At 35.7% G+C, this 26998-nt stretch overlaps 4 protein-coding genes across 8 annotated transcripts in view; 3 read left to right on the plus strand and 1 right to left on the minus strand.

Moving 5' to 3' along the window:
• The first annotated feature begins 1563 nt into the window (after positions 1 to 1563).
• Positions 1564 to 2907, plus strand: ly6d (lymphocyte antigen 6 family member D). Its single transcript, XM_059515112.1, has 3 exons — positions 1564 to 1685; positions 2012 to 2107; positions 2591 to 2907. Exons 1-3 carry the CDS (start codon positions 1601 to 1603, stop codon positions 2671 to 2673), a joined length of 264 nt encoding a protein of 87 aa, XP_059371095.1. The 5' UTR covers positions 1564 to 1600; the 3' UTR covers positions 2674 to 2907.
• A 2520-nt stretch (positions 2908 to 5427) lies between these two features.
• On the plus strand, positions 5428 to 15781 carry samsn1a (SAM domain, SH3 domain and nuclear localisation signals 1a). 2 transcript variants are annotated; one of them, XM_059514202.1, is made up of 16 exons: positions 5428 to 5557; positions 6432 to 6575; positions 6913 to 6959; positions 7115 to 7152; positions 7465 to 7548; positions 8563 to 8654; positions 8790 to 8852; positions 9293 to 9395; positions 9522 to 9808; positions 11853 to 11933; positions 12228 to 12356; positions 13281 to 13389; positions 13470 to 13627; positions 13737 to 13955; positions 14720 to 14870; positions 15373 to 15781. In XM_059514202.1, exons 1-16 carry the CDS (start codon positions 5534 to 5536, stop codon positions 15474 to 15476), a joined length of 1833 nt encoding a protein of 610 aa, XP_059370185.1. In that variant the 5' UTR covers positions 5428 to 5533; the 3' UTR covers positions 15477 to 15781. The 2 variants fall into 2 exon arrangements, with proteins under 2 accessions (XP_059370185.1, XP_059370186.1); XM_059514203.1 differs by having other exon boundaries at positions 13476 to 13627.
• A 716-nt stretch (positions 15782 to 16497) lies between these two features.
• Positions 16498 to 20643, plus strand: hspa13 (heat shock protein 70 family, member 13). Its single transcript, XM_059514206.1, has 5 exons — positions 16498 to 16634; positions 17109 to 17449; positions 17524 to 17737; positions 18324 to 18491; positions 19863 to 20643. The coding sequence occupies exons 1-5, from the start codon at positions 16610 to 16612 to the stop codon at positions 20429 to 20431; spliced, it is 1317 nt and encodes a 438-aa protein (XP_059370189.1). The 5' UTR covers positions 16498 to 16609; the 3' UTR covers positions 20432 to 20643.
• Positions 20644 to 22096: 1453 nt separating this feature from the next.
• Positions 22097 to 26998, minus strand: part of gdpd5b (glycerophosphodiester phosphodiesterase domain containing 5b) — a 40325-nt gene continuing 35423 nt past the window's right edge. The window contains exons 12-18 of one of the 4 annotated variants that reach the window (XR_009424373.1): positions 26567 to 26724; positions 26227 to 26374; positions 25823 to 25905; positions 24945 to 24959; positions 24151 to 24263; positions 23089 to 23317; positions 22097 to 22658 (exon numbers count right to left, since the gene is read on the minus strand). Coding sequence is in view for 2 of the 4 variants with exons in the window: in XM_059514204.1 (XP_059370187.1) it covers positions 22591 to 22658; positions 24151 to 24263; positions 24945 to 24959; positions 25823 to 25905; positions 26227 to 26374; positions 26567 to 26724 (585 nt within the window). In the remaining 2 variants the exon portion in view is untranslated. The remainder of the gene's footprint in view (positions 22659 to 23088; positions 23318 to 24150; positions 24264 to 24944; positions 24960 to 25822; positions 25906 to 26226; positions 26375 to 26566; positions 26725 to 26998) is intronic. The other 3 variants (XR_009424374.1, XM_059514204.1, XM_059514205.1) reach the window with 3 other exon arrangements.

Raw genomic sequence — 26998 nt, forward strand, 5'->3', positions numbered from 1 at the left:
AGTGATTTATGAATAAATAGATGGATGACTAAAGAGAGAGACCGATAGATGGATGTTTAGGCTGAGGAATGCTAATGTTCTTTTTCCAAAGCTCTAATTAATAAGTATTATTAATTATTTCCATATAATATGCTAAGTTTGTATATTAAACTAAAGTAGTTTCAAACAACATTCTTGATTTATTAAAACATCTCTTATTTTTTAAGTGCACTTCATGAATTTTACTGCTTATATGCAATGATACATGTAACTAATATATAAATAACATACATTTTAATAAAATACTAATACTAGTATATTATTAGTGTACTAAACGCTAATCATATATGTTCCAGTGTTGTTATGATCTATCTTTTTCTTTATGAAGGCTATTTGAAGAATAATTGCCATCTAATCATTTCTGATCTTTGTTGCCCCCTGCTGTCTGTGTCTCTTGTGTTTACGTCAACATGTTAACAGCATTTACCGAAAAACCTTTTCTCAGATGCCTCATCTGCAGTGATATCAGAATGATAATTGACCATTTGTACTTATTTTAACAAAGCTGTTAATTTGACATCTTAGTGGCAATGTTATGTAAAGCTGCAATAAATTATATTTGTCTGATATATTGGATTCTCAAGAGGAAAATATCCACCATATTTTGGTAATTTAACCTTAGTCTTGAGAGCTGAACATTGAAAGTCCCCTAATATCTCTCCTCAAAGCAATAACTAGTCTCAAACTTCTATGGAAATGTCAGAGCCTAAAACCAATAAAAGGCTAATCTTTAGACAGATTACCCATAAGGCCTGTCCGTGCCCCAGCTCTAATAAGCATTGAATTCACTTGGCTTCACGGCCCTGAGATGCTTGCTATTAGAGATCATTTTGCCAGCTGGCCTGTAATTTTAACTTTGAGATGAGATTTGCATTTTTAATAAGAGGTAAGAGGCCATGAGAGGTTATGAAATAACTGAGTGATTTAGTATAGAATGAGAAGTGGTCCAAGTACGGATCCCAGTGGAACACCAGAGGATTGTTGGTGTGCAGATTAATTGGATGTTTTCTATGCTACCTGACAGGCTTAGTAATGCAGGAGGAATTTGAATTTAAGAGCACTGCACTTTAGATGCCCATCTCATAGTAATAGTGTGGTTTATGGTTTTAACTATTAAAGAAATATATTATAAAATAGAAGTACAATCATTGTGATATTTGGGGAAATATGTCCTTCCTATCGATATAATGCATTGTGGGAGTATCTGCTAGTGCTGGAAAATAGATAGTGATCTCAATATAAAAATAGCCAACTTATCAGATTTTTGGGTAAATAACTGAAAAGATTAAGAAAAAATAAGTGAAAGATTAGGAAAAGACATAGTGGAGTTACAGACTTCATAGAAGTTTTTCAGATCTTACATCTAGGCTTAAACAATTCACAAGCTAAGAAGGACAAGGACAGACATTAAGCTAAGAAAATTATTTTTACTTCCTTGTCCAGTAACTAGCTGACATCTATACTGCATCCAGTTACATGAAACCTGTCATGCAGCATTACTGATATACTTTAGGAAGAATGTATTTTCAGTAAAAGGTGTAACCGAGGTATATAAAGGAACATGTTCCTCCGCATGACCAGACCAGCTTCCATCATGAAGACGCTAGTGTGTGCTCTTATTGTGGTGCTTCTCTGCAGTGCTTCAGGTAAGACAAAAGCTTTTCTCTTTCCATCTATCTAACCATTCATCCATCCTTTATCTTCCTGCTCAAAATGGGTCAGAGCTTACTGATTCATACAAATTCTGTGAATTGGTTCAACTGATTAATTGAAATTTTTTTAATTTCAAATGAAAGATTTGTTAATGAACCGGACATTGCTATGTCTCAGAGGAAAGAATATGTTTTTATGAAATGTAGTAGAGTAAACTGTCAAATATTACGCTGTGGAATGTAGTTAAAAGTTTTTCAAAATGTTCTGATGAAGTGCAGATACTTTCATCATTGCTATATATCTGTCTGATATGTAATAGTGCACTCGTTGACATGCTACACCTGTGTGGATGGGGACTGCAAGACCCCAACTCAATGCCCAGCTTCAAGCAACTTCTGCAAAACAATTTCAACAGGTAAGCAATTAATATTAAAATAATTTATTTACTCAATTTTCAATAGTCATTAACCTTCAATGACTTTTTTGTATCATGATATACTAGCTTTTGTTTATATTTTTAATTTGAATCTATTTTGTACTTTTTTCAGCATTTTTTAATATTTTACGTCTACATAGTTTTAGTTTATTTAATTGTCATTTTAGCTCTTCAACGTAAACTAAACAAAAGTGAGAAATGTTGCCTTGTTAACTAGCGTAAATAAAATATGTTTTAAAAAATATTTTATATATATTAGTTAATTTATATTTTATTTTAAGTAATGGAATTCTGGTTTTTAATTTTAGTTTTTGTTAACAAAAATAACCTTAGTAACAGATTCATATTTATTACCCCTCGTTGTTGTTTTTTTTAAAAAGGAGAATGTAATTTATTTATTAAAGGTCTGTATTGTAGAAGTTTAGATATTGAGCTGTTTTCTCTTTATGCCCTAAACCGTAGCCACTGTGTTCAGCCGGACATGTGAGGAATTCTGTGTTCCTGGAGTGAACGTCTACTGCTGCACTTCTGATCTGTGTGACTGATCTCTCACCATGACAGAGTCATCGGATCAGTCACTAAAGTTCATTGTAATAGCGTAGCACAAAAAAAATCCCTGGGTTACTCTAGGTGTTTCATTTTTCTAATTCCTTTTTCCCATTTGAATCAACATGGTTTGCTTTACATAGCCCTGCTTAAAGGAATGTCTAATAAGCTTGATTTCTGTCCCAGCTCTGTATGATTTGATTTATGAATTAAATAAACTTTGCTCAGTAAAATGCAGTGTATGTGTGTGTTCAGTATCAGATGAATGTAGGTCATTCAAGAGAGATGTTATGATGCCATGTGCGTCTGGATTAACTGCTGCTTTTAACAGATGAGAAGACTGAAAGCCAAACATGCAGTCCAAGCATTAATCTCTCTTGACAAAATGCAAAAAAAAAAAAAATGCATATCGAATGTTGATTAAAGGTGATTTAAAATTTCCAAACAAGGTTAACTCCATTAGAGATGATGAGATTCTCTGTATACTTTATCAACCAATCACAAGTTTTAGTCAACAAGTTTTTCTTTTGCACTTTTGCACAGATAACTGTTGTTAAAATTTTATTATACATAATAATACAGTGGATATATATTTTTATATATTCATGTATTTACACATTTTTTTAAAATACCTTTACACAAAAATTTGGGCTGCTTCTAATAATGTTAATTCAAACAAGGAAATATGGGTCAGATTTGAATTAATCCTCCCATCTTTATTTCTGTTTCCATGACTGCAGGGTTTGTTATTAAAGAGATTGAGGATTTTCTTCCTTTGAAAATAACCAGCTGGGAACCTGTGCACCTTATTTCACATAGCGAACAGCACAGCAATTTATCTTGTCATGTTCTTTAATGGACAGCAAAAGATTAAGAGCCGGAGGCCTTGGTGTGTTGAATTGACATGGCATTTTTGTCAATTTACAAGTTCTAAGAAATGAGTGAGTGAATGAGCTGTAGTTTCTGAGAATCTAAGCTCTTTCGCTGATTAAGGGAGAGTGAGATTTCCCAGATTTTTCAAGAAAGAGGAAGAAAAGAGGGGGAACAGGACACATAACAGTGATGGATTAAACTTTAAATGAGCTGAGGTTGTAGAAAAAGGCCTTGTCATCTTTCCATTTTCCAACCCCATTTTAGTTCCACAATTTGAGTGTAATTTGACACTAAATTAGGAAAAATGTTGGGCGAGGCTTAACTGTATCTATTGCAAGCTGATTGGACAGTGAAAAGTGGGTGTTACCCACCAAAAATTGTTAAAATGATACCTAAATACCTATTTGGCAATGAATGATGTCAGCATAAAGGAAAAATCATTTAAGAGGAAGATACATTTTATACATATAATAAAGATTGCAATTGCAACAATTCCATATATTAATTTGAAATAACAACACTAATGGATTGCACAATGGTTTATGCATAATAAGACCAGGAATGTGCATTAAGAAATTAAATAGACTTCATTTTGATTTCTTGTTGACTTTACAATGGAATCTGCTATACTTCAGAATATGCATTCGTAAACATGCAGAACTTATCATTAAATTCACAAGGGCACATTAATTATTTGAGTGCATTAGTTGTGCTAGTGCCAGACCAGCCATCACCTCAAACTGCCCTTTTCATTGCAACATAAAAGAAATGAACAGATTGCATAATTGGACAAACTTCCAAAAATCAAAACAAGCAGATTATCACTGAAGCAAATCAAATGTCTGACGACCTTCACATTCATCTGCGTGCACAGTCAGAGAGAAACCATAAACACCTTGGTTTCATACTGACCCATTTTCTGCACCAGCTTAGACATTCTTGAAGCAGATTCACCTTCTGTCCTGAGGTCTGAAACGCTGCGTTGTGCACCATAATCCTCTGGGTCTATTTCAAGACAATTGCAGATATAAGCGACTTAAGGACTGTTGACAAGACATCACATGCACTTTGGCTAAGAAACACTAGCTGTGCTAGCAGGTAGTGTCATATGCCAAGACAGGGCATCCTTAGCAGGGCAGATTTCCTCTAGCTGAGAATGGAAGAAAAAAAGCTTTGCATAAGTGAATAAAGTTCTTATTACAAAATGTCATTCCACACTCCTTGAGTAGAATGTAGAAAGTGAAACTGCACTTAAGGGGAAATTTCTGTGTGGCCTTAGCTTTACAGTTCTTTCGATGGCGTAACCTTATGTAGTGAGGATGATTCAGTCATATTAAATATTTTTTTTTAGCTAAAGTTAGTTCAGATGGTTCCACATGAAGTGTATTTTAGGTTTTCTTAAGTGTTTCACACTGCAGTCAAGCTTTTTGAAGGTACTTGAATCATGAATTCTCCTAAGGGCTGTGCTTTAATGTCACCTTCATTTCCCTTTCCCTGTGGATGGAGTCAGAACATGGTGCTTGGTTAATAAAATATTTCTCACTGCCATATTCAAGTATATTTCTCTGTCACTAACATGAAATAAGAGACTGCAGGTGTTGTTCCTATACAACTTGTTTGTTTTCAGTTTCCATTTAATGTAATTAAAATTACTGTTTAGAGAAAATATGGCTAAATAAAATATTAAAAAAAACAATACTATAAAAAAAACGTATTAGTAAGTGCTGCATGCAAAAATCTCATAGTGCAAACAAAAGCTCTCCACCCAGTTCACTAGTAAGTAACAAGCTCAGCGGTGATTGAGGGGCTGCCTGGAGTGGTAATGGTCCTCCACATCTATTGGATTAGAGGAAGGATGTCATTCAGTATTAATCTGTGAGCAGTAGGCAGCCTGGAACACTAAGCACTCAGCTCTCTGTCTGCCTCTGACTCGTCCCATTGTTCATCCTGTGCTGTGGGCATTGGAAAGAAACCATACTTTCCAGAATGAATCTCTTCTGCTTTTCTCTGGTAAGTGATTCACCTTTTCGGCTCTGTGGTTTGTAGACTGACAGCGTGTGTATGAAACGTGGCCTGCTGGAGGATGTGAAGGCAGCATGTGACAGTGCATGAAGATCAGGAACCAAGCTATATTTGCTCACGAGGGCCGTTTATTATGCTTTCTTTTGGTTAAGAAGTCAAGTTATTGGTTGAGTATGGCTTTTATAGCCCTTGCATTAAAGATACATTTTATTTATCTTACCTTAACAATATTTTAATTGAATTCAATTATGATTTTTTATTTTTTTAGTTTATAAAAACAAAACACATAGGTGAAACGTGTAGACTGGACTGAGTTTCTCTGCCAGATCCTGTGTTGTTTTGTGCAGTTTATGATTAATGGTGGCCTCGCTTCACTGAATTCACGCTGGTCTGATCTTCTGTAAGCAAACTTATGCTTCTGGTTATTTGTGTCATCTTTTGCACTGAAATGCACTATAAACACTGTGTAATAAATCAGGGTCTTAAACAGGTGGTCTGTGACCCCTAGTGGATCGGTGGTTGTACTACATTAATTGTTTGATTTCTGACCGACTTTTGTTTAAAAAAGAGAAGACTTGCTTTGGATAAAAATACTGTGAACTTAGTTTCTACCAAAGCTAAAGTTAATATGCTTAAATTAAGTTAAATGCTCCACCGTTGCACCCATAATGCATTTTAGAAAGTTAATTTTAAATGCACTTGCATATGACACTGTATATCAACAATTATTTTAATGTTTATTATTAATTATTTTATTATTATACTATATGCCTGTTTAAAATGCTAGGTTTAAAATGCTACACTTAATTTTATACAAGGTATAAAAACAGAGATATTTGACCAACGTGATGTTGTTTTGTAGGAGGGCTCTATGGATAGCCTGTACGAGGCCGTGCAGGAGTCCTGTGAGGCTCAGGTGTACACCATCCCCAGCAGGTCCTGCAGCCCAGCTGTTCTCTCAGATGATGCTACCAAATGGAGAAGTGCGGGGCGTCCTATCTCCATGGTAACTATAGAAATGACTGCTGGAATGTTGAATCCATATACTGCACTGTCATGGGAAATGTATCGGCCATCTGGAAGCAAACTATAACACTGCTGTGGACATGATGAGCTTCCATTAAATTAAAGCTGCTGCTAATAGATTGTGCTGTAATCATATGGAAATATATTTGAGGCCTTCCTATGAGAGAGAAACCTGAAATGACAGGCATTCGAAATCTTGAGATCACACTTCCCATAATTTCACACTTTCAAATAAATATATACAACAACAGACGACTCTGCATGTTAAAGTTTCTAGAATATATGACCAAAGTGCTTCATACTGTATGTGTTTACAGGAAATCTCACAGATCAAGTCAGACAACACTAGAAAAAAGAAGCAAAGGTGAGTTCAATCTGTATTTTTAGTCAGAAGAGAAGAGAAAGAGAAAAATGTTGAACTTCTTGTCAAAGCAAAAGTGAAAGAGCCCTTGAGGCTTTCACACAGACAGAAAATGCAAAATGTACCCTCCTTAAACGTTTCCTTGCATCTTCTTTCAGTTCACTACCAAAATCTGTTTCTGAAAATGAAGCTTTAGGTATGTAATACTTTGAGAGATATTTTATACATTTTCCTAAACTTTCTGCATCACGTGACTAAGCTGCAATAGTACACCCTTGTTATGCTTTAATGCTCAACTACCTTGACTGGCAGTCGACCAGTAAATAGATAATGAAAAAGAAAGGTACAGTGTGTATCAGATCATCATGAGCATGAATGAAAGGACAAACCAGATTTTCTACATTTTCTTGCCTTTAAATGAGATTTCACAGAGTGAAAAAGTAAAAGCATGGAACATTAGTGAACCTTAAATGAACAAACCCCTAATGGCTTGATTTCCCTCCTGCAGATAATACCGTCTGCACTAATTCTGTCTGGCCCACTGCCAAAATGCAGGAAGATTTAGTCCTCCTGAGGAAGAATCAGAATGAAGGTAAAACCGGTCTGAGGATTTGTAGGTTAAGCCCGACTAGATTTCATTTCCAAGACACACACAGCTAAGCAACATCACTTACTATTGGCCAGTCAGATGGCCTATAAGATTCTGACTGCGTCAAATCCCACTGACAGTGAATGGACAGTGTTGTGCAGTCATCAGCTCACTTAAAGCACTTGCCTGTCCTGTGTGAGATTAATTAAGAAACAGCAGGGTCTTAATTGTAAATAGAGCCCTAGACTTCAGCTTCTTACAACTGTGAAGGACTTTCAAAGGACTTCTTAATATATAGGGGAGAAGTGAATATTTTATTCTCACCAATTTTAAACATCATTTTACTTATTAAATGGACCTGTGGTGTCATACAGTAGTTTTAAAAGTAAAAATATTCAATGTAATCTCTCAATTATTATTATTATTTTAGGTTTATAAAAGATGCTTAATAAGTATAAAATAATTGCTCAATGTTTTAGATGGTGTATAGTGTCACAACATAGGACATGTCAATTTCAATGTCAACTATACATTCTAACAAAGTCATCAATATCAACTAACGTTAAATGTAGTTTAGCTTAGAGATTTTGATAAAAAGACGATGTTCAAATATATAAATCACTGTTATTTTTAAAAGATAATGAAAAGATTATAAGCTTACTCTAATCTAATTTTCTAATGGTGGTGCACATTTATTTTAAGGTAATAATGCTGTTGAACCTGTCTGTATGGATGTGCCACATTTCTTTGACTAAGCAGAGTAAAATCACCTGCCATGTGATATTTCCTCTCGTCAAAATACGTGAAGAAGCAAAACAGGAAACGGTGCAAAACCACATATGTTTTCTTATACGGAATGTACTATTTTGAGCTCCACTTTGGTCTACCATTTCTCTTTGTCTAACAGAGATTCTGTGATGTCTTAATAAAATAAAAACTTTTAAAAAAGCAAGCATTTTATATAGTGACTTGGTTGCTAATTGCCTAATAATTTGATTAAATGTGCTTAAATTTCAGATATGGTAAGAGCTATAAGAAGGGCTGAAAGCCAGACAATGGCAGACAGAAAGACCATTTCAAGAAACATACAGCAAGAGATTCCTGTCCAGGTCGGAAACACACAACATTTGTGTCTAACTGAGTTATGTTGGTATAATTAAAGTTATAACCTAGAACATGTTTATGGCATATTTATTTATTTTCATTACCTTTTCTATTAAAAATGTTCATTCTTTCATTGGTAGATTGTCTGTTATGAGGGATGTAATCCAAACCAAGATCAGCTAAGAAGCAAACAGAATTACATGGTGAGTTCAAGCCCTGTCCTCCCAGGTGCTTTGTGCCAGCTGGAATGTAAGTGATCGTCATTTATTACACAGGGGCTGGAACAACAGTTCTCCCTGTTCAGGGTATCATGGTTGATTGTGTCTGTACAGATGGTTGGGTGAGGGGCACGTTCTGCCCATGTAATCCCTTTGCCCACATGGCATTCGAGTCAGTCGAGACTGCTAAATCTGTTATGTGTTCACCAGTGTAGTACTCCGTCAATGGACTCACTCTTGAGAGTTATCAATATTGTCAGCAAAATAAGGGTGTATAATACTAATTATGTTTTATATATTAATGTTCCTATATATTAGAATTGAATGTAATTATTTATAACAATTATTTTATTACTTTATTTAATATGCATGTAGGTAGGTATTACTTAACAATGTAATTTTATTATTATGTCTACTGTTGACAGCATAAAACAGCACATGCAGACATGTCACAGCTAAGAGGGACAAGGATGAAAAAAGTGGAGAGGAAAAGCAGTAAAAGAGGAACTCCAACACAAGAAACAACATGTAAATAAACCGATTAAATCTGATGCTACAGCAGTCACGCAGTTTTGTGTTTTTTTATTTATTTATCAAAAGCTGTTCGGAATGTCAGTGACATATATTGATATTTTTTATCTGTGTCTTCCAAAGCTCACATCAAAGGTGTCAAAGGAATGACGTGTGACACTGCTTGGGGGTCAAGGGTCACGGAGACAGCACCTGCCAGACATCGCTGGAGTAACCCCACTGAAACAGCATTAAACTGGATACCAGCCAACAACACCTGTCTACCTCCCTGCAATGAATATCAAGTCCACATCTGGGACTGGACTACATCCACAACTCCAAGTCAAGAAGATAAAAGCAACATTCGAAACTCGAAGAGAGACTCCTTCCCCAAAGGAGTGTTGCGTTCTAGCACCAGTGTGGATGTCTGTGTAAGTCATTTTCAGTGTATACTATTATTTAAATTTTATTTATACTATCATTCAAAAGTATTTTAAAATGTTGTTGGAAGAAGTCTTATGCCATGTGGGAAGATGTATATTTCAGTTTTACATTTTCAGCAGCCATTACTTGCTCAAGAAACAATTATTTCACATTATTCTTTGCAAAGCATGAATATGTGATAAATATGTAAATTATCAAAGCTTCTTATTTTATGTGTTATAAACTCAGGCTCTTAACCTCCTTTCAAGTACTGAATGCATGTTATTATTACAATATAAGACTTTCGAAGATTGTCCTGTCATGCCAACCAGTTATATTTTTACACCCTATAGGGTGATGATGACCAACAGTGTTTTATGAAAGTATATAGAGACCATGTAAATTGATAATCTTTTCCTGTTTCCTGCATTCTCATATGTATCATCGGTCTTGCACTGAGTAGGAGTGAATTACTACACTGCATCACTCTCAAATGGAAGGAAGGACTGTTTGTTTTCAAAGGCTTGTAGTGTTTAAAGAAATAGGTTATAGTGCGGTAATCCTGGATTTGGATTTTGCTATGGCCGACTGCACACATCTGGATTAGGCTGTTATTGTCTGTAGGGTTTTCATGAACACTAGTGGTCAGTACATGCCATGGATTTTCATTCTTGACATAAACAGAGCCCATGACTAACACACTTTGCATGTGCAAAGTACTGTACATAAGACAGCTGTCAGACAGAATTCGTCGTTGTGCAGTTTTGCAAGAAAAATCCTTTCTGAAAGTTGTGAAATTAGACAGGAAGTGTTTCAAAAGCATGGGTCCACTTCCTTGCGTGCAGTGGAGCTACTTCCCCTATACAGAGACCAGATTTTGCAACTTGGGCAAAGGACAAAAGGAATTTTGATTAATAAGCTTTCGATGGAGTATGTTTATAGTTTTAATGTGAAATTATGTACATCAGTCATAAAGTTTTATATATATATATATATATATATATATATATATATATATATATATATATATATATATATATATATATATATATATATATAAACATACTGGAAGAACAGATTCCTGCATCTATTCTACAATCTGAGGGCCTTTATAAAATGTTGCAATCCTTTATTTCAAGTTCTTTAGTTTAATTATGTAAAAAACATCCTTTAGTTAAATTATGTAAAAAGCACCTCTATGGAAATTCTTTTTGTGTGTGTGAGTGTGTGCCACAGAGTCCGACTTATGTATTTGTGTTACTCGAAATGACTGTGAAGTGGTGAACCACAAAATGCAGACTCAAGCATTTAGTGTTTTTCCCCTGTAGAACTGATGCCTTGATAAATGACAGAGTGCGCATTGGCTCACATCCTGTGTGATTTAAGGAAGTTCTTGTAATGGGTTGTTCTGCTGAGACATTGCAATCTTTCACTTGTGGAGCTGAGAAGTTAAACCACTAGTTTCAGATTAGACTTTCATTTTAAGGAAAAACTGAACGCACACATCAAGGCGATGCTCCAAAGGGCTGCTTCAAATGTATCAGACAAACCAAAAAGTCTTAAACCAAAGGTAGGATTTATTAATGTATCTTAAGATTTTAGGTAATAATCTGAAGGTTTTATTTGAGTAGATGTATTAGGCTATAATATCATGCAGTGATGCCATATCCCAATAGATCTGACGTTTGAAAATGGACCAAGAAAACTGACATTTTTAATGTAACAAAAAGAAAACAGCTTACAGAATTACTGAACAAGTATGAACAGCTTTGTCAAGGTCAAATTCATGATAATGGCTCTAATGATACCACAGTTTGCTATTTGATTGAGATTACATTTTAAATTTAGATAATTATCTGCATTTTACTGTGGAAGAGCTAAGAGGTTGTGAGCAAATTATAAATCATACAGTGTTTTTGTCAAATTGAAGTGCTCTATAACTTGATGACATGGACACTATAATGACTTTTTTATGCAAAATAATGTTCATGCTGCATGTGCCTTGCTGTTTTATCCTTTATAAAAGTGGTTGATTTTATTTACCTAACACAGCGATCCACCAGTTTTGGAAGATTTGACACATTCAGAAATCAACACTCCCCTTCCAGACTTGAGGAAAATGGAGCAGTTGAGGTAAGATACATTTGCACGAATAAGACATGTATAAATCTGAGAGTTTATTCACCATTATGTTTATGTTTGTTATACTATGTTTCTTCATAAAATATTTTTCACTGCCTCTTAAATGAGAAACCTTCAGCCTACTTTAATAACAATAGCCTAACTGACCACTGGATGGAGGATTATATACTGTGTATATATGTATATATATATATATATATATATATATATATATATATATATATATATACAGACACACACAAAAAAGGATTATCAAAATATATTGTTTTTGCGTGTATAAAACAGGCAGGGAGTGATCCAACAGCAGAACACTGCGAGAAACCAGGAAGTTTGGGACAAAAGATGAAAGCCATCTCGATGACTATGCGTAAACGGATGGCCAAGAAACACGTCAAATCCTGCTCTGAGGACATGGTGAGTCACAATGCGAGTTCCTCATTTGATTACTGGCACTGATTAAGCAACCAAGTTCTTTATTACCCAAATATCAGCAGTTCATCAGGTTGCAAGGGGGTTGGTTGGCACATTTAAAGGAAAATGAAATATATGTCTAAATATTAGGGGGTGTGTTATTCCCTTTGTTGGTTGTTTTACTATCAATTTTTTTAAATATATATATAAAAACAAAAAATATGTATTCAGATATATATGCAGCAATAGTGATCATATAATGTAGGATTTAAAGCAGCTATAAATTGATGTAAAAGAATGTCTATATCAATATATATATATATATATATATATATATATATATATATATATATATATATATATATATATATATATATATATATATATAACATTTCTATATTTTAAAGTCATCATGAACTGCCATTGTTTTTTATTTTGTAGTCATCTATGAGGTCCCACTTATAATGTTATCAAGATTTTTTCATTAACAAACATCATAATTAGACTAATTAGACTAACAAGAAAGTTTCTGAAACTTACAGGATGTTTTTTTATAACACAATGACCACTTATATGTCAAAAGATCAAGGGACATTTGAATTGTTTTTTAACTTCTGTTCTGACTGATGAAGTAATGAAGTACACTCTCAGAAAATACTTACAATACAAAGCCATACCCTAAGGTCCTTAAAGTTATATATTAGTACCTTACATATTAGTACCTAAAATTAGCATATTAGTACCTTTTTAAAGGGCACCCCTCCAGTGACAGTTTTCTACCTTTTTTTCTGAGTGTATACCTTATGACCCAGAAATTATGACCCACAAAACCAACCTCTGAAACCAACCAACCAACCAGTTCTCCCTATCACTTAATCTGTAGAATAGTTCATTCGAGTATATAGACTGATATTTTGTTTGGCACAGGGTGATGACACTGAGGGAGAAACAGAGAATGGGTGTGCAGCAGAGAAGCAGAGCTCAGACCAAACCAGCAACTCATTAGAAAGCCTCTACAGTGGACAGAGCTCATCCAGTAAGCATCTACACACAATCAACTGATGTGGAAAGAGATTTGACATTTTAATCATACTCTTTTTGTTTTTATATTTATTGGCTCAGGTGGTGTGGCTAGCAATTCAGATGTATCCAGTAATAGAGACAGCCTGAAACTGGAGGAGGAAGTGCCCTACACGGGACAGTTCTGCGGGCGAGCTAAAGTACATACAGACTTTGTCCCCAGTCCATATGATACAGACTCACTAAAACTGAAGGTGAAATAAATATTGTGATTTTTTTTTCCAGTTTAATTAATCAGCACAATTTTAAAGGAGAAACATTAACTGCCAATAGTAAATTAATGGTGTTGGTCATCTTTTTCAGGTGGGAGACATCATCAGCATCATAAGTAAACCACCTATGGGCATATGGACTGGCTTGCTTAATAATAAAGTGGGAAATTTCAAGTTTATTTATGTGGATGTTCTGCCTGAGAAAGAGAAGCAAGAAGAGGAGGAGGCCCCAAAAATAAGACCTGTGAAAGTATGCAAGAAGCCACGACCAAATACACTCCTGGAGCTATTAGAGAGACTTCATTTAGAGGTATAACCACAGACAGGACACACGTCACACTGATTGGCTGCCACCAGTGTTTGAATTATTAACTAAAATAAAAACTATTACAAACAATTTTCTGTAACTGAAAAAAAAACTGACGTAATATAAAATCTAAATATTAGATGGAAAACTTAAAAAAAAAAAATCTAGAAATGTTGCCTTGTAAATTAACTGAAATAAATAATTTTAATTTTAAGTACTAAAATATATGAAAAAAAAATATTTTTTATAGAAACGCTGCCTTGTAAAAAAAATATTAAAGTATTAAAAAATATTAATATAACAATGCAAATTATATAATAGTAATATATGATAATATATAAATATATTAATAAAATAATATAAATAATAATAGCTTTATAATTCATGTTTAATAAAAATGACTAAAACACTTAAAAACATACTTACAACAAAAATAAAATGAATATAAAAATAAAAGCCAATTCAAAAAAATTATGCTATAATACTATATAAATTATACTGCCAGATTTGTCATTGGCCAGATTTGTCATCTGGTTACTTTGACATTCTCCTCCCTTGTTATTACATATCAATCCCATAAGAAAAGTTCTCTAGAGAATTAATTGAAAGCACCTGTTCACATCCACACTAGTCGACATATATGATGTAGCGAAACTGCAAGATAATTTCCCTAAAATTTGCATTATATATGTCCATAAATTTCTATTTGCCTGGATAGTTGATAGCTGTATTGCACAATTTAATATTGGAAATCTCATTTGTCACAGGAATATGCATCTTCATTACTCATCAATGGCTACCAGACAGTAGATGATCTCAAACATCTGAAAGAGAGGCATTTGATTGAGCTGAATGTGACCGATCCAGAACACAGACGCAGGTTGCTGGCTGCATCAGACTGCCTCTATGTAACAAGCAGTGAGTATCAATACAAGCAGTTTGATTGACAGCTTTGGGCAAAACTATATTTTGGTTTTCTCTGTGTCCATCTCAGGAAACTTTATGTCAGCAAGCCTCAGGATGGACACAGATACCGCAATCTTTGCATGGTCTATGTTTGTGTTTTGATGAAATATCAGTCAGACAGTGAGTCCAGTATTACTAAAAGTCACAACCTTATCTATTTAAATTTAATCTATAACGCTCTGTGCAGTCAGGAACGGCCTTTTCCTGTAAATACAGGTCAGGATTAATTGGTGTTTGGATGTGGGCTCACTGTGTGAGCAGGTGGCACATGGCTGAGCCTCTCTGGCTGATATGAGTTAGGGATAATAACCAGGAAGACATACTGTCATTTAATTAACATTAATTTCATTTGGGTTTATGTGCAAATGTAAACCTGATTTGTTCCGCAGAGATTAAATTAAAGAGCAGGAGTTTGTATGAGAGATTTAACCTGTCTTTGCCTTGGCTTTTACAGAAGACGAAGAGGGAGTGATGAAGGGCAATGAGGAGGAAGACGAAGATAATGACTGTCTCAGAGACTCGGGATGTTTTATTCCTGCAGAGTGTCCTGACAGCTGAGAATTATCCAATGTCTCGCTCCTGAAAGCTACAAACAGACACATAACTGAACAGAACTGTTTAATATACTGTTAAGATGTTTTCTTTTTTGTGCTCGTCTTTCATCTAGATGTACTTGTGTTTTTTATTTAGACATTCTTTGTTCAGCTTAGTGTTGATGTAACCTACAGTATTTCTGTTAATGCAGATATCATTTGAACTTTCTAGGCAACATACTTGTGTGTGAGGAATTTTTTCAGCTTTTACAAATGTTTATGATGGCTGAATTGTATATAATATTATTAAAAAAAATTATTTATTCTGAAGCTTTCTTTTACTTACTCATTTAACTGTGTTTATGTTAGCTTCTACTGCTCACATTTATGCTATCAACTTTCCATCTGTTTCTCAAAATAACTTTTTGGTTTTGGTGAGTGTTTGGTGGGATGAGTTTCCAGATGACTAGTCACGTGACTGATACGGAGGTTTAGTTTCAATGCACTTTCCACTTTCCATCCTTTGACTGAATTAATACTTAATATACAACTCCCGTCTCTGATCAACATGCTAATACACATACGTTTTAATTCATATTTATTATCAATTCATACATATTTATTATCAACTAAGGTCTTGTGGCAGGAAATAAAGGTGGGGAGGGAAGAAACTCAGAACAGATGCATATGATGATAGAGTGGAAAAATATTTTTATTTTTATTAACAATAATGAAAATTACTACATAAGGTTTGCCAATATTTTTTTATATGTATCCTTACTTTTCATATTGTTCAAATGTATTATTATTATCATCATCATTATTATTTGTTCGTTTGTACCATAGACAGTAAAGTTTTGTACCGTGCATTCTGTCTTGCACACAAGAATGTTGAGTTTCTTCCGGTTTCGAAACTAAAAAAGATAACAGGAAGTTGTGCAGATGTCCGACTGCGCTTTACATTGCATTCTGGGAAATGTAGTTAACAGCAGCAGCAGTTCCTATCACATTGGTGACCATGCTACTGATTAAAAGAACTACAACCCCCATCATCCAAACAGTCGATATTAGGTCGACGTGTATGTTCGTTCGGCCGGCGCAGATACTGAATGAACATCTCTTATATCTCAAATATCCATAACATATTGGGTTGGTAACATGGCCGGGGAAATGTCCATAATAGGTAAGTGTTAAATTAAACTAATGTACTAGTAAAGATATATGTCAACTCTAACAGAATGACCATCTATGTAGCAGTTAGCTAGAAATAGGACTGACGCATCTGTCATGAAAGTAAGAATTGACTGTAACGTTACGTGGATAACTACCAGACAGACAGATATATAATGTCCAACTTTAGACAACAAAAATAGACACAGCTGGTATCTGTTCTTCAAACTACATTAGTTACAGTGGCTGTGTTTCAAAATCTAGTCAGCTATCTTTCTAATCATCATGTTTGCGCATTAACGCACCAGGAATATGGTCTAGAAGTGCCGTGTTTTACTTTTTCTACACACCACTTTTTCTATACTTTTATAATACATATGAACGACATGCTTAAGTAACCATTGAGTTTTATGGTAACCTATATGACTATATAATTTCCTGATATATCACTTTTTTCTTAGTCATATATATTTCTGTGTCCCTACAGGTTCTGTCATCCTGGCTTTGTTCCTGGCAGGATATCTGGGACAGCAGTACCTGCCCCCTCCGAAGCCCAGGGTCATTGGGTTGGATCTTGGAACCACTTTCTGCTCCGTGGGAGTGTTTCAGCCTGGCACAGGCGAGATTGAGGTTATTGAAGATGACAAAGGTCGCAAAAGCATTCCGAGTGTGGTGTCGTTCACCTCCACCGGTGTGTTTTCTGGACATGAGGGCCAGGAATTGTCTGACATAAATCCTCAAAACACAATTTATGATGCCAAGAGATTTATAGGGAAGATTTTCGATGAAGACACTTTAGAAAAAGAGAGCGCTCGATACCCGTTTAAGGTAAACATTTGATATTATACAGTCTTTAATTGCTCTTGCAATGCTTACAGTGTCTCTAACATTAACTTGTTTAGGTGATCTTCAACAACAGGAGTGCAGAATTTTTAGTCTCTACAAATAGCACCTTCACAGTTACTCCTGAATTCATCGGATCCCGTCTCCTGCTGAAAATGAAAAAGATGGCAGAGAAAAAACTAGGAGTACCTATCGATAAAGCGGTTATATCAGTGCCAGCAGAGTTTGATGAGAGGCAAAGAAACTACACCATTAGAGCAGCTAACCTAGCTGGTGAGTTTACTACTCACTTCTTAAGGTGTTCATTAATCGCAAAAGCTGGGCATTTTATTCGGAATCCACAATTAGGAATTTCTTTACACAAATTTATTGCATTGACAAACAGAAAGCTGCTTGGTTTGAAAGTAACTTCAGTGCAAGACAAGCTGTCCTTCATGCATCTCTATGCTACTGACAATTGACCCTTTTTTTGCACACATAATTTTGCTAATGTAACCACAGCCTTAGTCTGTCAAAAACCTGCTTGTCCAGCTATTGGAATCTATGGAAGGCACTCAAACAAACAAACAAACAAAAAACTTAAATTGTGATTTTTCTAACTTTTCCCTTGCAGTTCTGAGAAAACTCAGAATTCAGTGGAAACAAGTCAGAGTTGTGAGATGTACAATCAGAATTGCAAGAAAAAAGTCAAAATTCTAAGTTTAGATCTCGGAATTCTGACTTGTTTTGCAATTAACTTTTTGTATTTTTTATATCATGTGGATATAACGGTCTTTCATAGAAATCAGTATCCTTGTAAAAGCTGATAATGTTCTATAATAATTAACTGATCGATCATTGTGCATGTCTTCCTCATCAGGGCTGGACATCCTGCGGGTGATAAATGAGCCCACGGCGGCAGCGATGGCTTATGGACTGCATAAAGCGGAAGTCTTTAATGTGCTGGTGGTGGATCTGGGAGGAGGAACACTAGATGTGTCACTTCTTAATAAGCAAGGTGGCATGTTCCTTACCAGAGCAATGGCAGGTGAGCTGGGTGATATGACATTATAAATGTATCAACTAGGAGAGATTTTTCTATGGTAGGTATATTTGTGTGACTATTAATGGGCAGGGCAGCTTTATGCTATTTACATATTTGAAAAATATCCTGCTCTGTATTCTCTCCATTATTACAAGTTTGTTTATTAAAGCAAAGAGAAGGAAGAAACATTGGGTGTAACATGAAGCATAGTTTAGTTGTATCTGGTTGCTAAGCAATTAATTGTAATTTAACATACACATTAATGTAATTCAGGCACTTGGGCGCATTGCTATTTCTGCTTTTACGTAAGCGCTACCTCCTGGAAGAGAGTGAAATTGCATATTTGTTTTGCTGTTTTTGTTCAGACTAATATTATAATGTATAAAATACATAATCCTTTATCATTTCCAATTACTCCTTTTCTTTGAAATGGTTTAAACTTTAAAGGCTTGAATGACAGGTTCATAATTTTATAAAGTGTTTTGCTTTGTCACAATTATGAATTCCCTAACGTTATTCCCCCTGTCCTGTCCAACAAAAAAGAGGCGACCCAGCATTTTCTTCGTCGTCAAATCGTTCCACTTATGTCCAGTACCGAGGTTTACGCTTGTGTTTTGTCTCTGTTCGGTTTTTCTGTCTTGTGACCTGAGATGTACATTTTCTGCTTCTTCAGGCTTACAAGTACCAATTGTCTGTTTATTTTGCTGGCAAACAGCATGTTTAGCTATTTAATTTTCACGTGTCGTACGCCCAAACAATACAACGCTTTGACGTATCGCACACGCATGGGCGAAACAGTGCAGGTCACGTCATTTCTTCATGGTGAAACTCATGCACCATGCATAATAAAAATTAAAATAAACATTCTAAATAGAAAACCGTTAGGAGCCACAGCACAACATACACCTTTAAAATATAAAACAATTAATTTGTATTATCTTATAATATTATATTTGTAATACGTTAATATTAAAATCTAAATATATGAATTCAAATTTCATGGATTTTTTTTTTTTGTAGTTATGTACATTTTTCTAGTTCAGATCTACTGTATTTGTTGTGAGTTGTTTTTCAAATCCTCATACAGTCATCACAAATGATTTAGAAAATTCAGAGAAAATCATTGAAATTCATGGTTTAGAGAATGTAGGGACTCTGGTTATGACCTTCTGTATTTGAATACTCGTACCACGTTTTTCCCCAAGCTCTGTGGTTTGACCTCAATGGGTATTTAGGTTAGAAGGTTTTGGGTAATGCAATCTCAGCAAAACCTCACTGACATTTACCTACCACACATGGAAATTGTGTCACATCAGGTGCACAAGCGTCCTCTTGTTTCAGCACGAGATTAACGCATGGTCTTCATCTCCACAGGTAATAATAAGCTTGGAGGGCAGGACTTCACCCAGCGTTTGCTGCAGTACAACATCGAGCAAGTGCGGCAGCAGTATGGCGTGCCTCCTACTCTTAAAGAAGACATCCACCTCCTCCGACAGGCCGTGGAGGCCGCCAAGCTCAACCTCACCCAGGAGCCTTACGTCCACCTCCGTGTTCCTCTTCACCTGCAGACAACGGGAGCGAACGGAGCGCAGGAGGAAAAAGTCCTGTTTCAGGAGAGGCTGTCACGGGAACTCTTTGAGGAGCTGAATGCAGATCTGTTCCAGAAGATTCTGGCACCCATTAAGACTGTCCTCATTGAGGGCCATCTAGAGAAAGAGGAAGTGGATGAGATCGTCCTGGTGGGAGGGTCTACGAGGATCCCCCGCATTAGACAGCTCATTAGTCAGTACTTTGGAAAGGAACCAAACACCTCAGTGGACCCTGACCTGGCTGTGGTGACCGGGGTGGCCATTCAAGCAGGCATCATGGGCGGCTCTTGGCCTCTCCAGGTCAGCGCAATTGAGATTCCCAACAGGCACCTTCGTAAGACCAACTTCAGCTGATTGGTTGAGAGACTTAAACTGCTACTTTGTCACATGACTGCTATGTGTCAACAAACCAAAAACTGGTTAAACAATGTGTGTGTTACATGTTTTTGCTTCCTTAAACACATTAGCTTTGCAATGAATTCCTGATTGGGCCAAACACAATGGTAACTGGAGCATTTGAACTAAACATCTGGACTTGTGGGCCCTAATTAAAGTTTATACATTTATCTTCGCATTGAGAGAATGTTTTTTTCCCCTGTTATCTTGAGCAAGTGTCTGCTTGGGACCATAGTAGTTAGTTTATTGCCATCTTTGTGCCTAACTGGTACTAACTGTGCAATAAGTCTTTGACAACTGGTTTTAAGCAGGTTTAATGATGTTATATTCAGGGATGCAGCTGTTTGTATATAACTGAATAATCATTCCAGTCTCCGCTATTTATTTATTTATTTTGCCCAAGGCTAGTTCTGATTTCATCTAGCTGTTTCTGTCTACTGGAGTTTTGCTTGTGCCTTTTTATAATTGCCACAGTTAAATGTGTACCGTAGACTAAGCATAGTCTGATTTGTACTTTATTTTTAAAGACTTAGTCTTTTTTGTGAGGCTTTTATTTATATATATATGTGTGTGTTAGTAAACCATAATACTACCTGCCAACTGTTAAATATAAATCATTTAAAAATTTACCAGCATGACCAGTGTGGTATTTAGTTCATTAACTCTTCAAACTGAAGCTTTTATAAGAATGTAAATTAAAAGATATATAAATGTTTACATATATATTTCATGTTTAGGTTCACATTTTTCTGCATATTATAAAAGTGAAGTATAATTACCCACATGGACCAAACAAAAAAGAAAAAAGATGTTGCTTTTTGCGTTGACCAGTTTTGTTTATATAATGCTAAAAGCTTAATATTAAGAGGTGAAAATACTTTTTGCAAAGTGTGAATATAGTTTAATGCATTTTGCATATAGAGGAGTTCAGAACATTGCACAAATTCAAAAGGGAAAACGATTATCAGTGTGAATGCATATTCAAAACGTTACTGTAATTGTAAAAAACACTGAATTCTATTTTTGTACAGTCCTGTACCATTTCATTTGTTGCATTATGTACAGAACCTTGTTTGTATGTGTGATTAAAGTCCTTTAACTTTTGCCACTGTGCAAAGAAAAACAAACCTTGTTAAAACTGCAGAGTTTTTTTATTGCTCGACCTCTGAAACACATCAATACAAAATAAAAACATCAAACAGCGTGTGACAGCACAAGCCACTGTAAACAATGTCACATCTCACATTTACAATATTAAGTAAAGGGTCAGGACATCTCAGCAATGGGAAGCCCTGTACAAAATATTTAATACATGAAAAGCCACTCAAACAAAAGTGTTGAAACTAAAATGACAACGTCCGGACAAGGACAGTGTCTTGAGTAATATTGCACAGCATTGAAACTCCAAGCCAGCTTCCTTTATAACTAGGGGATTTTTTGTTTGTTTGTTTTTCCTAAATTAAACCACAGATATGCCAAACATAAATATTCCATGTAATCTGGCATCATACCTACTAAAACGATAAGGCTGGGTGATTTCCTTCCAAAATGACAACTGAACCACATGCTAAATAGATGGTATATTAAATACAGCAAATATAATTTGAAGGTCAAAGGCAGGCACTCTGTAAACACCTGTTTATTCTTAAAAATGCACAACCGTTTGAACAGAAGGCATCATTAGAATGATAATATCACACCAAACCAGGGTCTTAAAATAAAAATAAAAACTGGCATAATGTGTTATACTCCACATTGGCTGGCTATGGAAGATTAGAAAAATAAAATCCCCAAAAACCGACAGATAAAATCCACTATATTATCACAGGCATGCTTTCAATACGAAGCAGGTAACAGGCATTCCAGGATCCTCAAGCGTTACGTAGGGGAAGAGGCCACAGATTTGGAAAGTCAACAGAAGAACCGCACTTCCTACTTCTCTTTACTGTCCAGAATTTAAAACGAGCAACTTAATAGTGGGGAAAAAAAAGAATTTTCTGTACACGGGTCCATCAGAAACAGTAGGCTAAGAGTTGAGTCAGTAGTTCAGAGGAGGCACCACAAGCTCGATCAGGGTGTGATGTCATTTTTTGTTCCATGAGTCAATGAGCAATATCTTAATTGCTGTAGTAGTTAAATCCATTTTCCATATAGGGTTCATCGCTCGTGACTCCGTTGCTCACCTCTGTGGAATAAGATGACAGGAGGCAATACAAATTATGCTTAACGCCCACAACATTTACAAGACCTCCACAAACCAAGGATCTTCAATCATATCAGCTCTGTTCCACACCCTAGTGAGCTGCCTAATGAGACAGCACTTTATTAGGCATCACAGGTGTGAATCTGTGAAAACTGTTTAAAACCGTAAACCACATCAAACAAAAAAAAACCGTAAAAACAAATGTTAAGGAGTGCATGTGTGATCTATTTACTAAGTTTATGCCTGTATAGAACATTTCTGCTCAGTTATAAGGTTTAATATATTAATATGCTTTTTATGCTAGCTACTTATGTAGTTTGCACACTTGGAACAGAGCCAGTGGTGAAAAAGCAAACTGTAGATCTTCTTTGTGAATTCCACATGGGTTAGTTATCATTGCCCTCATACTCACCAAACGCAGGCCAGAGCTACTCTGGCCATTGGCCTATCATTCAAGCTGTGGGATGTCAGCGGAGTATGGATTGATGGAAGAATGGATGCAGGATAAGAGACGGGATGGTGGTAGACAGTGAGAGACAGGAAGGAGAGGAGAGGGAATGAGATGGAATGAGATGGAATGGGATGAAGGGATGCGGTGACACAGACTCAAACCCAGGAGGTAGACAGCTACTGTGGCTGACCTTAGACAGGGCAAACACACACACACAGAGGCATGCAAACATTGCTGGGACACATGCTCAAACAATATTAATCCAAAAACACATTGCATGCAACACATGAACAGTCAACTGTACATAAATCGCAAAAAAAAAACATGACAGAGGGATTTTGTGTCACTCTGAAAGAGATAATGCGATAATGGACATTGGCTGTACATTATCCCACTTATTACACAGCTAAGCATCAAAGAAACACATCATCAATGGATCCTCAGCAGTGAATGGGTGCCATCAGAATGAGAGTCCAAACAGCTGATAAAAAAAACTTCACCTTGAAAACACATAGCTTTTCATTTCACAAGACATTACTTGATGGACTAGAGTGGTGTTTCTGAGTCTGACTCATTCTGACGGCACCCATTCACTGCAAGTGAGCAAGTGATGTAATACAAAATTTCTCCACATCTGTTCCGATGAAGAAACCCATCTACATCTTGAATGGCCTGATGGGGAATATATAATCAGCACATTTTTATTCCTGGGTGAACAATTCCTTTAAAATAAATCCTATAAAGTCCTTAAGATTTGAGTCACAAGATGCTGCTAATGAGCTTTTCTAACTTCTTGGTATAAAAAGAGAAACACTGTGAAGTAATATATGACACATGAAAAAATTACACCACTATTGTGCCATGGACAATGGAGAAATATGTTGTTGATTATTATACAAAGATTTGATTGACCAATCAGAATCCAGTATTTCACAGCACAGTGAGTGTAATAAGCTTACGTATAGCACTCTCATGCACACTCAATAAGAGAAATGTCAAAAGGATGTGTTAGGTGGCTCTTACCAGAGAAGATGAGCTTCTCCTTCATGATGTTGACATCTCTGCTGGATCTCCTGACGGCTGCGCTCAGCATGATCTGCTCTGGGTTGTAGCTCCGCATCCCGCTCATTCTCCACCTGTGATCACGTGCACACACAAACACACACGTACACAGACTGACCTTAATGACATCTCCAAACAGAGTTCACACTGATACTGCTGACTCAGCTAATAAAACCTATGCTTTTTAAAATCGTTACTCTCACAGTGATCTACTAAAGTAATTGGTAGTCTCTGATATACACAGTGTGTTTACACTACCTATCAAAAGTTTGGGGTCAGTGAAGAAATTAACACCTTTTTAAAAAAGGACGCATTAAATTGATCAAAAGTGAAGACTATTATTCCATTTCAAATTAATATTGAATTCTTTAAACCTTCTATCTATTCTATATAGCCAGCTAAACCGCTAAATAGTCTGTAACTGTCAGTCATGGGTTTTTCACCCCCTAGTGGATGAGTGCGGAATGACTTAGCAAACCATCAAGTCTTCCTGTTTGTGAACTTTTATCCAAGTCATTCCACATAATGTACCTCAATTAAATATTAATTATATGTTAAATGATAAGCAGTGATATTAAAGTGTAATCATGTGGGCTGTGGTTTAGTGAGAAGAGTTAGTAATAGCATTGACAAAATACAGGTAGAACGAAAGATCCAGGCAGATAGATTGAAACCGGGTTATACAGAGAAGATTATACAGGCAAGAAAGGGAGATATACACTGGCAGCATGGGCCAACAGCGCTGACCCAATTACCTGATTATGTGATAGCTGAGAGATGCCAGAATGCAGCACAGAAGAGGAGCATGCACATCAGGCAGAGAGCAAGAAGAAGAGGAGAAGAGGTGGAAGAAAGGGTACAAGAGTAAAAGAAAGGGAGAGAATTAAGAGGTCAGTTCAGAAAAGCAGATGCAAATGTCACTATGGCAAGCGCAGCAAATGTAGAGGATCCAGAACCCAACATAAGATTGAGTTTTCAGTTCACACATTTACCAGTGATGCTGACCTCCAGCATTAAACATAATATTGTAATGCAAAACATCATCAACGCAAACACGTTTTCTTCTTATCCTTCTTTCCTTCTCTTTCACGCTTGAGGTAATCATGTTTTAGGATGCATTAATATTTGTTTTGTAAAGGTCAATCAATGTGAATTTCCCATGGGAGGCTATATTTGATTACAACACATTTTTTGAAAGTTTATGGTTAACTAAAAATAAATCTAAAATTAACTGGGAAAATAAAATAAAATAAAAACATTAGATGAAAAGCTTAAACAAAAAAATATAAATTGTTGTCTTGGCAACCAACTTTTTCATTATAAATAATAAAAAAAAGTCAAATCATTTGAAGTACTAAAATGACTAAATCTGAAATAAATCTATTATATATATATAAATAACCAAAAAATTATAAATGCACATAACATTATTTATTATTTATTTAACATTAACACTAAACTAAAGTAATTAAAATTAAAACATAAAAATAAAAGTGAATTCAAAATATTAATAAATACTACAACAGTAAATAAATAATCCAAAAATAACACTGAACTAGAACTAGGTCTTACTTTGAATAAAACCTCATCCCTATAATCTACAGCATACCATGTCAAACAAGTGAACACTTACTTCTGGAATATAAATATTCCCAGAACTACAGCAAAGGAAATGAGATCAGTACAGATCCATATCAAGCAGTACTCATCCGGACTCTAGAAAAAAACACAAACGTTAATAAAGCACACAAACACCAGTAGATGGCGTAAGAGAATAGCTATCACAGCCATTGCAAGATCATTTATTATCATTAATTATCAATATTTATTTATTAAATAAAAATTTTTAATCTCAATCTTGTATTTGCCCCTTAACATTTATCATATTTTTAAGTTATATTCTAGAAAAAGGCAGTATGCTTCTCATTTTTAATAAAGCCCAGAACAGCAGATGCAGACCAATTACATATCTGTGAAAGCATGAAGGCTTTGTGTCGTTGCTTAATGAATAATCTATAAGCAGATGAGGGTTCATACCATGAGCCAGAGCGGATAGTGCACCTTCCTCAGCACCTGCGGGGCCTCGGAGGAGACAGACGGCACCCCACTGCACCACAGCAGGGAATACAGCCACGGCTCGTTCACTGAATACAGAGTCAGACTGATGTTGTTCTCATTATACAGCCTATTAAAATAAACACACAGAGATATATGAATAGCTTTTACACACTTGACAGCGCAATTACAGGTTTTTGCATTTCCAGTCCATTACACTAGTGGCGCAGACACTGCAGCTTTTGTTCCAAAACTGTCCTGTATTATGTAATGTAGATGTTGTAAGCGAGACCAGATGTCTGTAAATAGGGCAGCATCCTACCGGACGTCCTGCGCAGATGCCTGGTTGTAGCGCAGCAGGATCCTGCTGATGCCTTTATGATGAAGTGTGTTGAGAGGCAGCTTCTGCAAAGATGTCTGCTGTAAACTTGGAGCAACGCTCCTCACCATCTCCCTGTTACTGTCCAGCGTCCACATCACCTACACAACACACACACACACACACACAAAACTGAAATGTGTTTACATATATGCAACACACACATGTATATTTATTTCTCATTTACATAGATTTATTTCTGTTTTAAACGGATGCTGTTCCTTTTAACTATTTATACATCAAAGAATCCTGAAAATCATAGGTTCCAAAAGCAATATTAAACAGCACAACTGTTTCCAACATTGAGAATAAATCAGCATACTAGAATGAGTTCTGAAGGATCATCTGACACTGAAGACTAGAGTAATGATGCTG

The sequence above is a fragment of the Carassius carassius genome, chromosome 28 (assembly GCF_963082965.1).
Source record: "Carassius carassius chromosome 28, fCarCar2.1, whole genome shotgun sequence".
NCBI classification, from domain to species: domain Eukaryota; kingdom Metazoa; phylum Chordata; class Actinopteri; order Cypriniformes; family Cyprinidae; genus Carassius; species Carassius carassius.

What these genes read in the sequence shown, in the direction of transcription:
- ly6d (XM_059515112.1), top strand. Translation starts at nt 1,601, where the DNA reads ATGTTCCTCCGCATGACCAGACCAGCTTCCATCATGAAGACGCTAGTG. An exon ending in GCTTCTCTGCAGTGCTTCAG is followed by an intron (nt 1,686 to 2,011) that starts GTAAGACAAAAG and finishes GATATGTAATAG; the next exon opens with TGCACTCGTTGACATGCTAC. An exon ending in CTGCAAAACAATTTCAACAG is followed by an intron (nt 2,108 to 2,590) that starts GTAAGCAATTAA and finishes CCTAAACCGTAG; the next exon opens with CCACTGTGTTCAGCCGGACA.
- samsn1a (XM_059514202.1), top strand. Translation starts at nt 5,534, where the DNA reads ATGAATCTCTTCTGCTTTTCTCTG. An exon ending in AGCAAGAGATTCCTGTCCAG is followed by an intron (nt 8,655 to 8,789) that starts GTCGGAAACACA and finishes TTTCATTGGTAG; the next exon opens with ATTGTCTGTTATGAGGGATG. An exon ending in CAGTGGACAGAGCTCATCCA is followed by an intron (nt 13,390 to 13,469) that starts GTAAGCATCTAC and finishes TTATATTTATTG; the next exon opens with GCTCAGGTGGTGTGGCTAGC.
- hspa13 (XM_059514206.1), top strand. Translation starts at nt 16,610, where the DNA reads ATGGCCGGGGAAATGTCCATAATAG. An exon ending in CGGGGAAATGTCCATAATAG is followed by an intron (nt 16,635 to 17,108) that starts GTAAGTGTTAAA and finishes GTGTCCCTACAG; the next exon opens with GTTCTGTCATCCTGGCTTTG. An exon ending in TAGAGCAGCTAACCTAGCTG is followed by an intron (nt 17,738 to 18,323) that starts GTGAGTTTACTA and finishes CTTCCTCATCAG; the next exon opens with GGCTGGACATCCTGCGGGTG.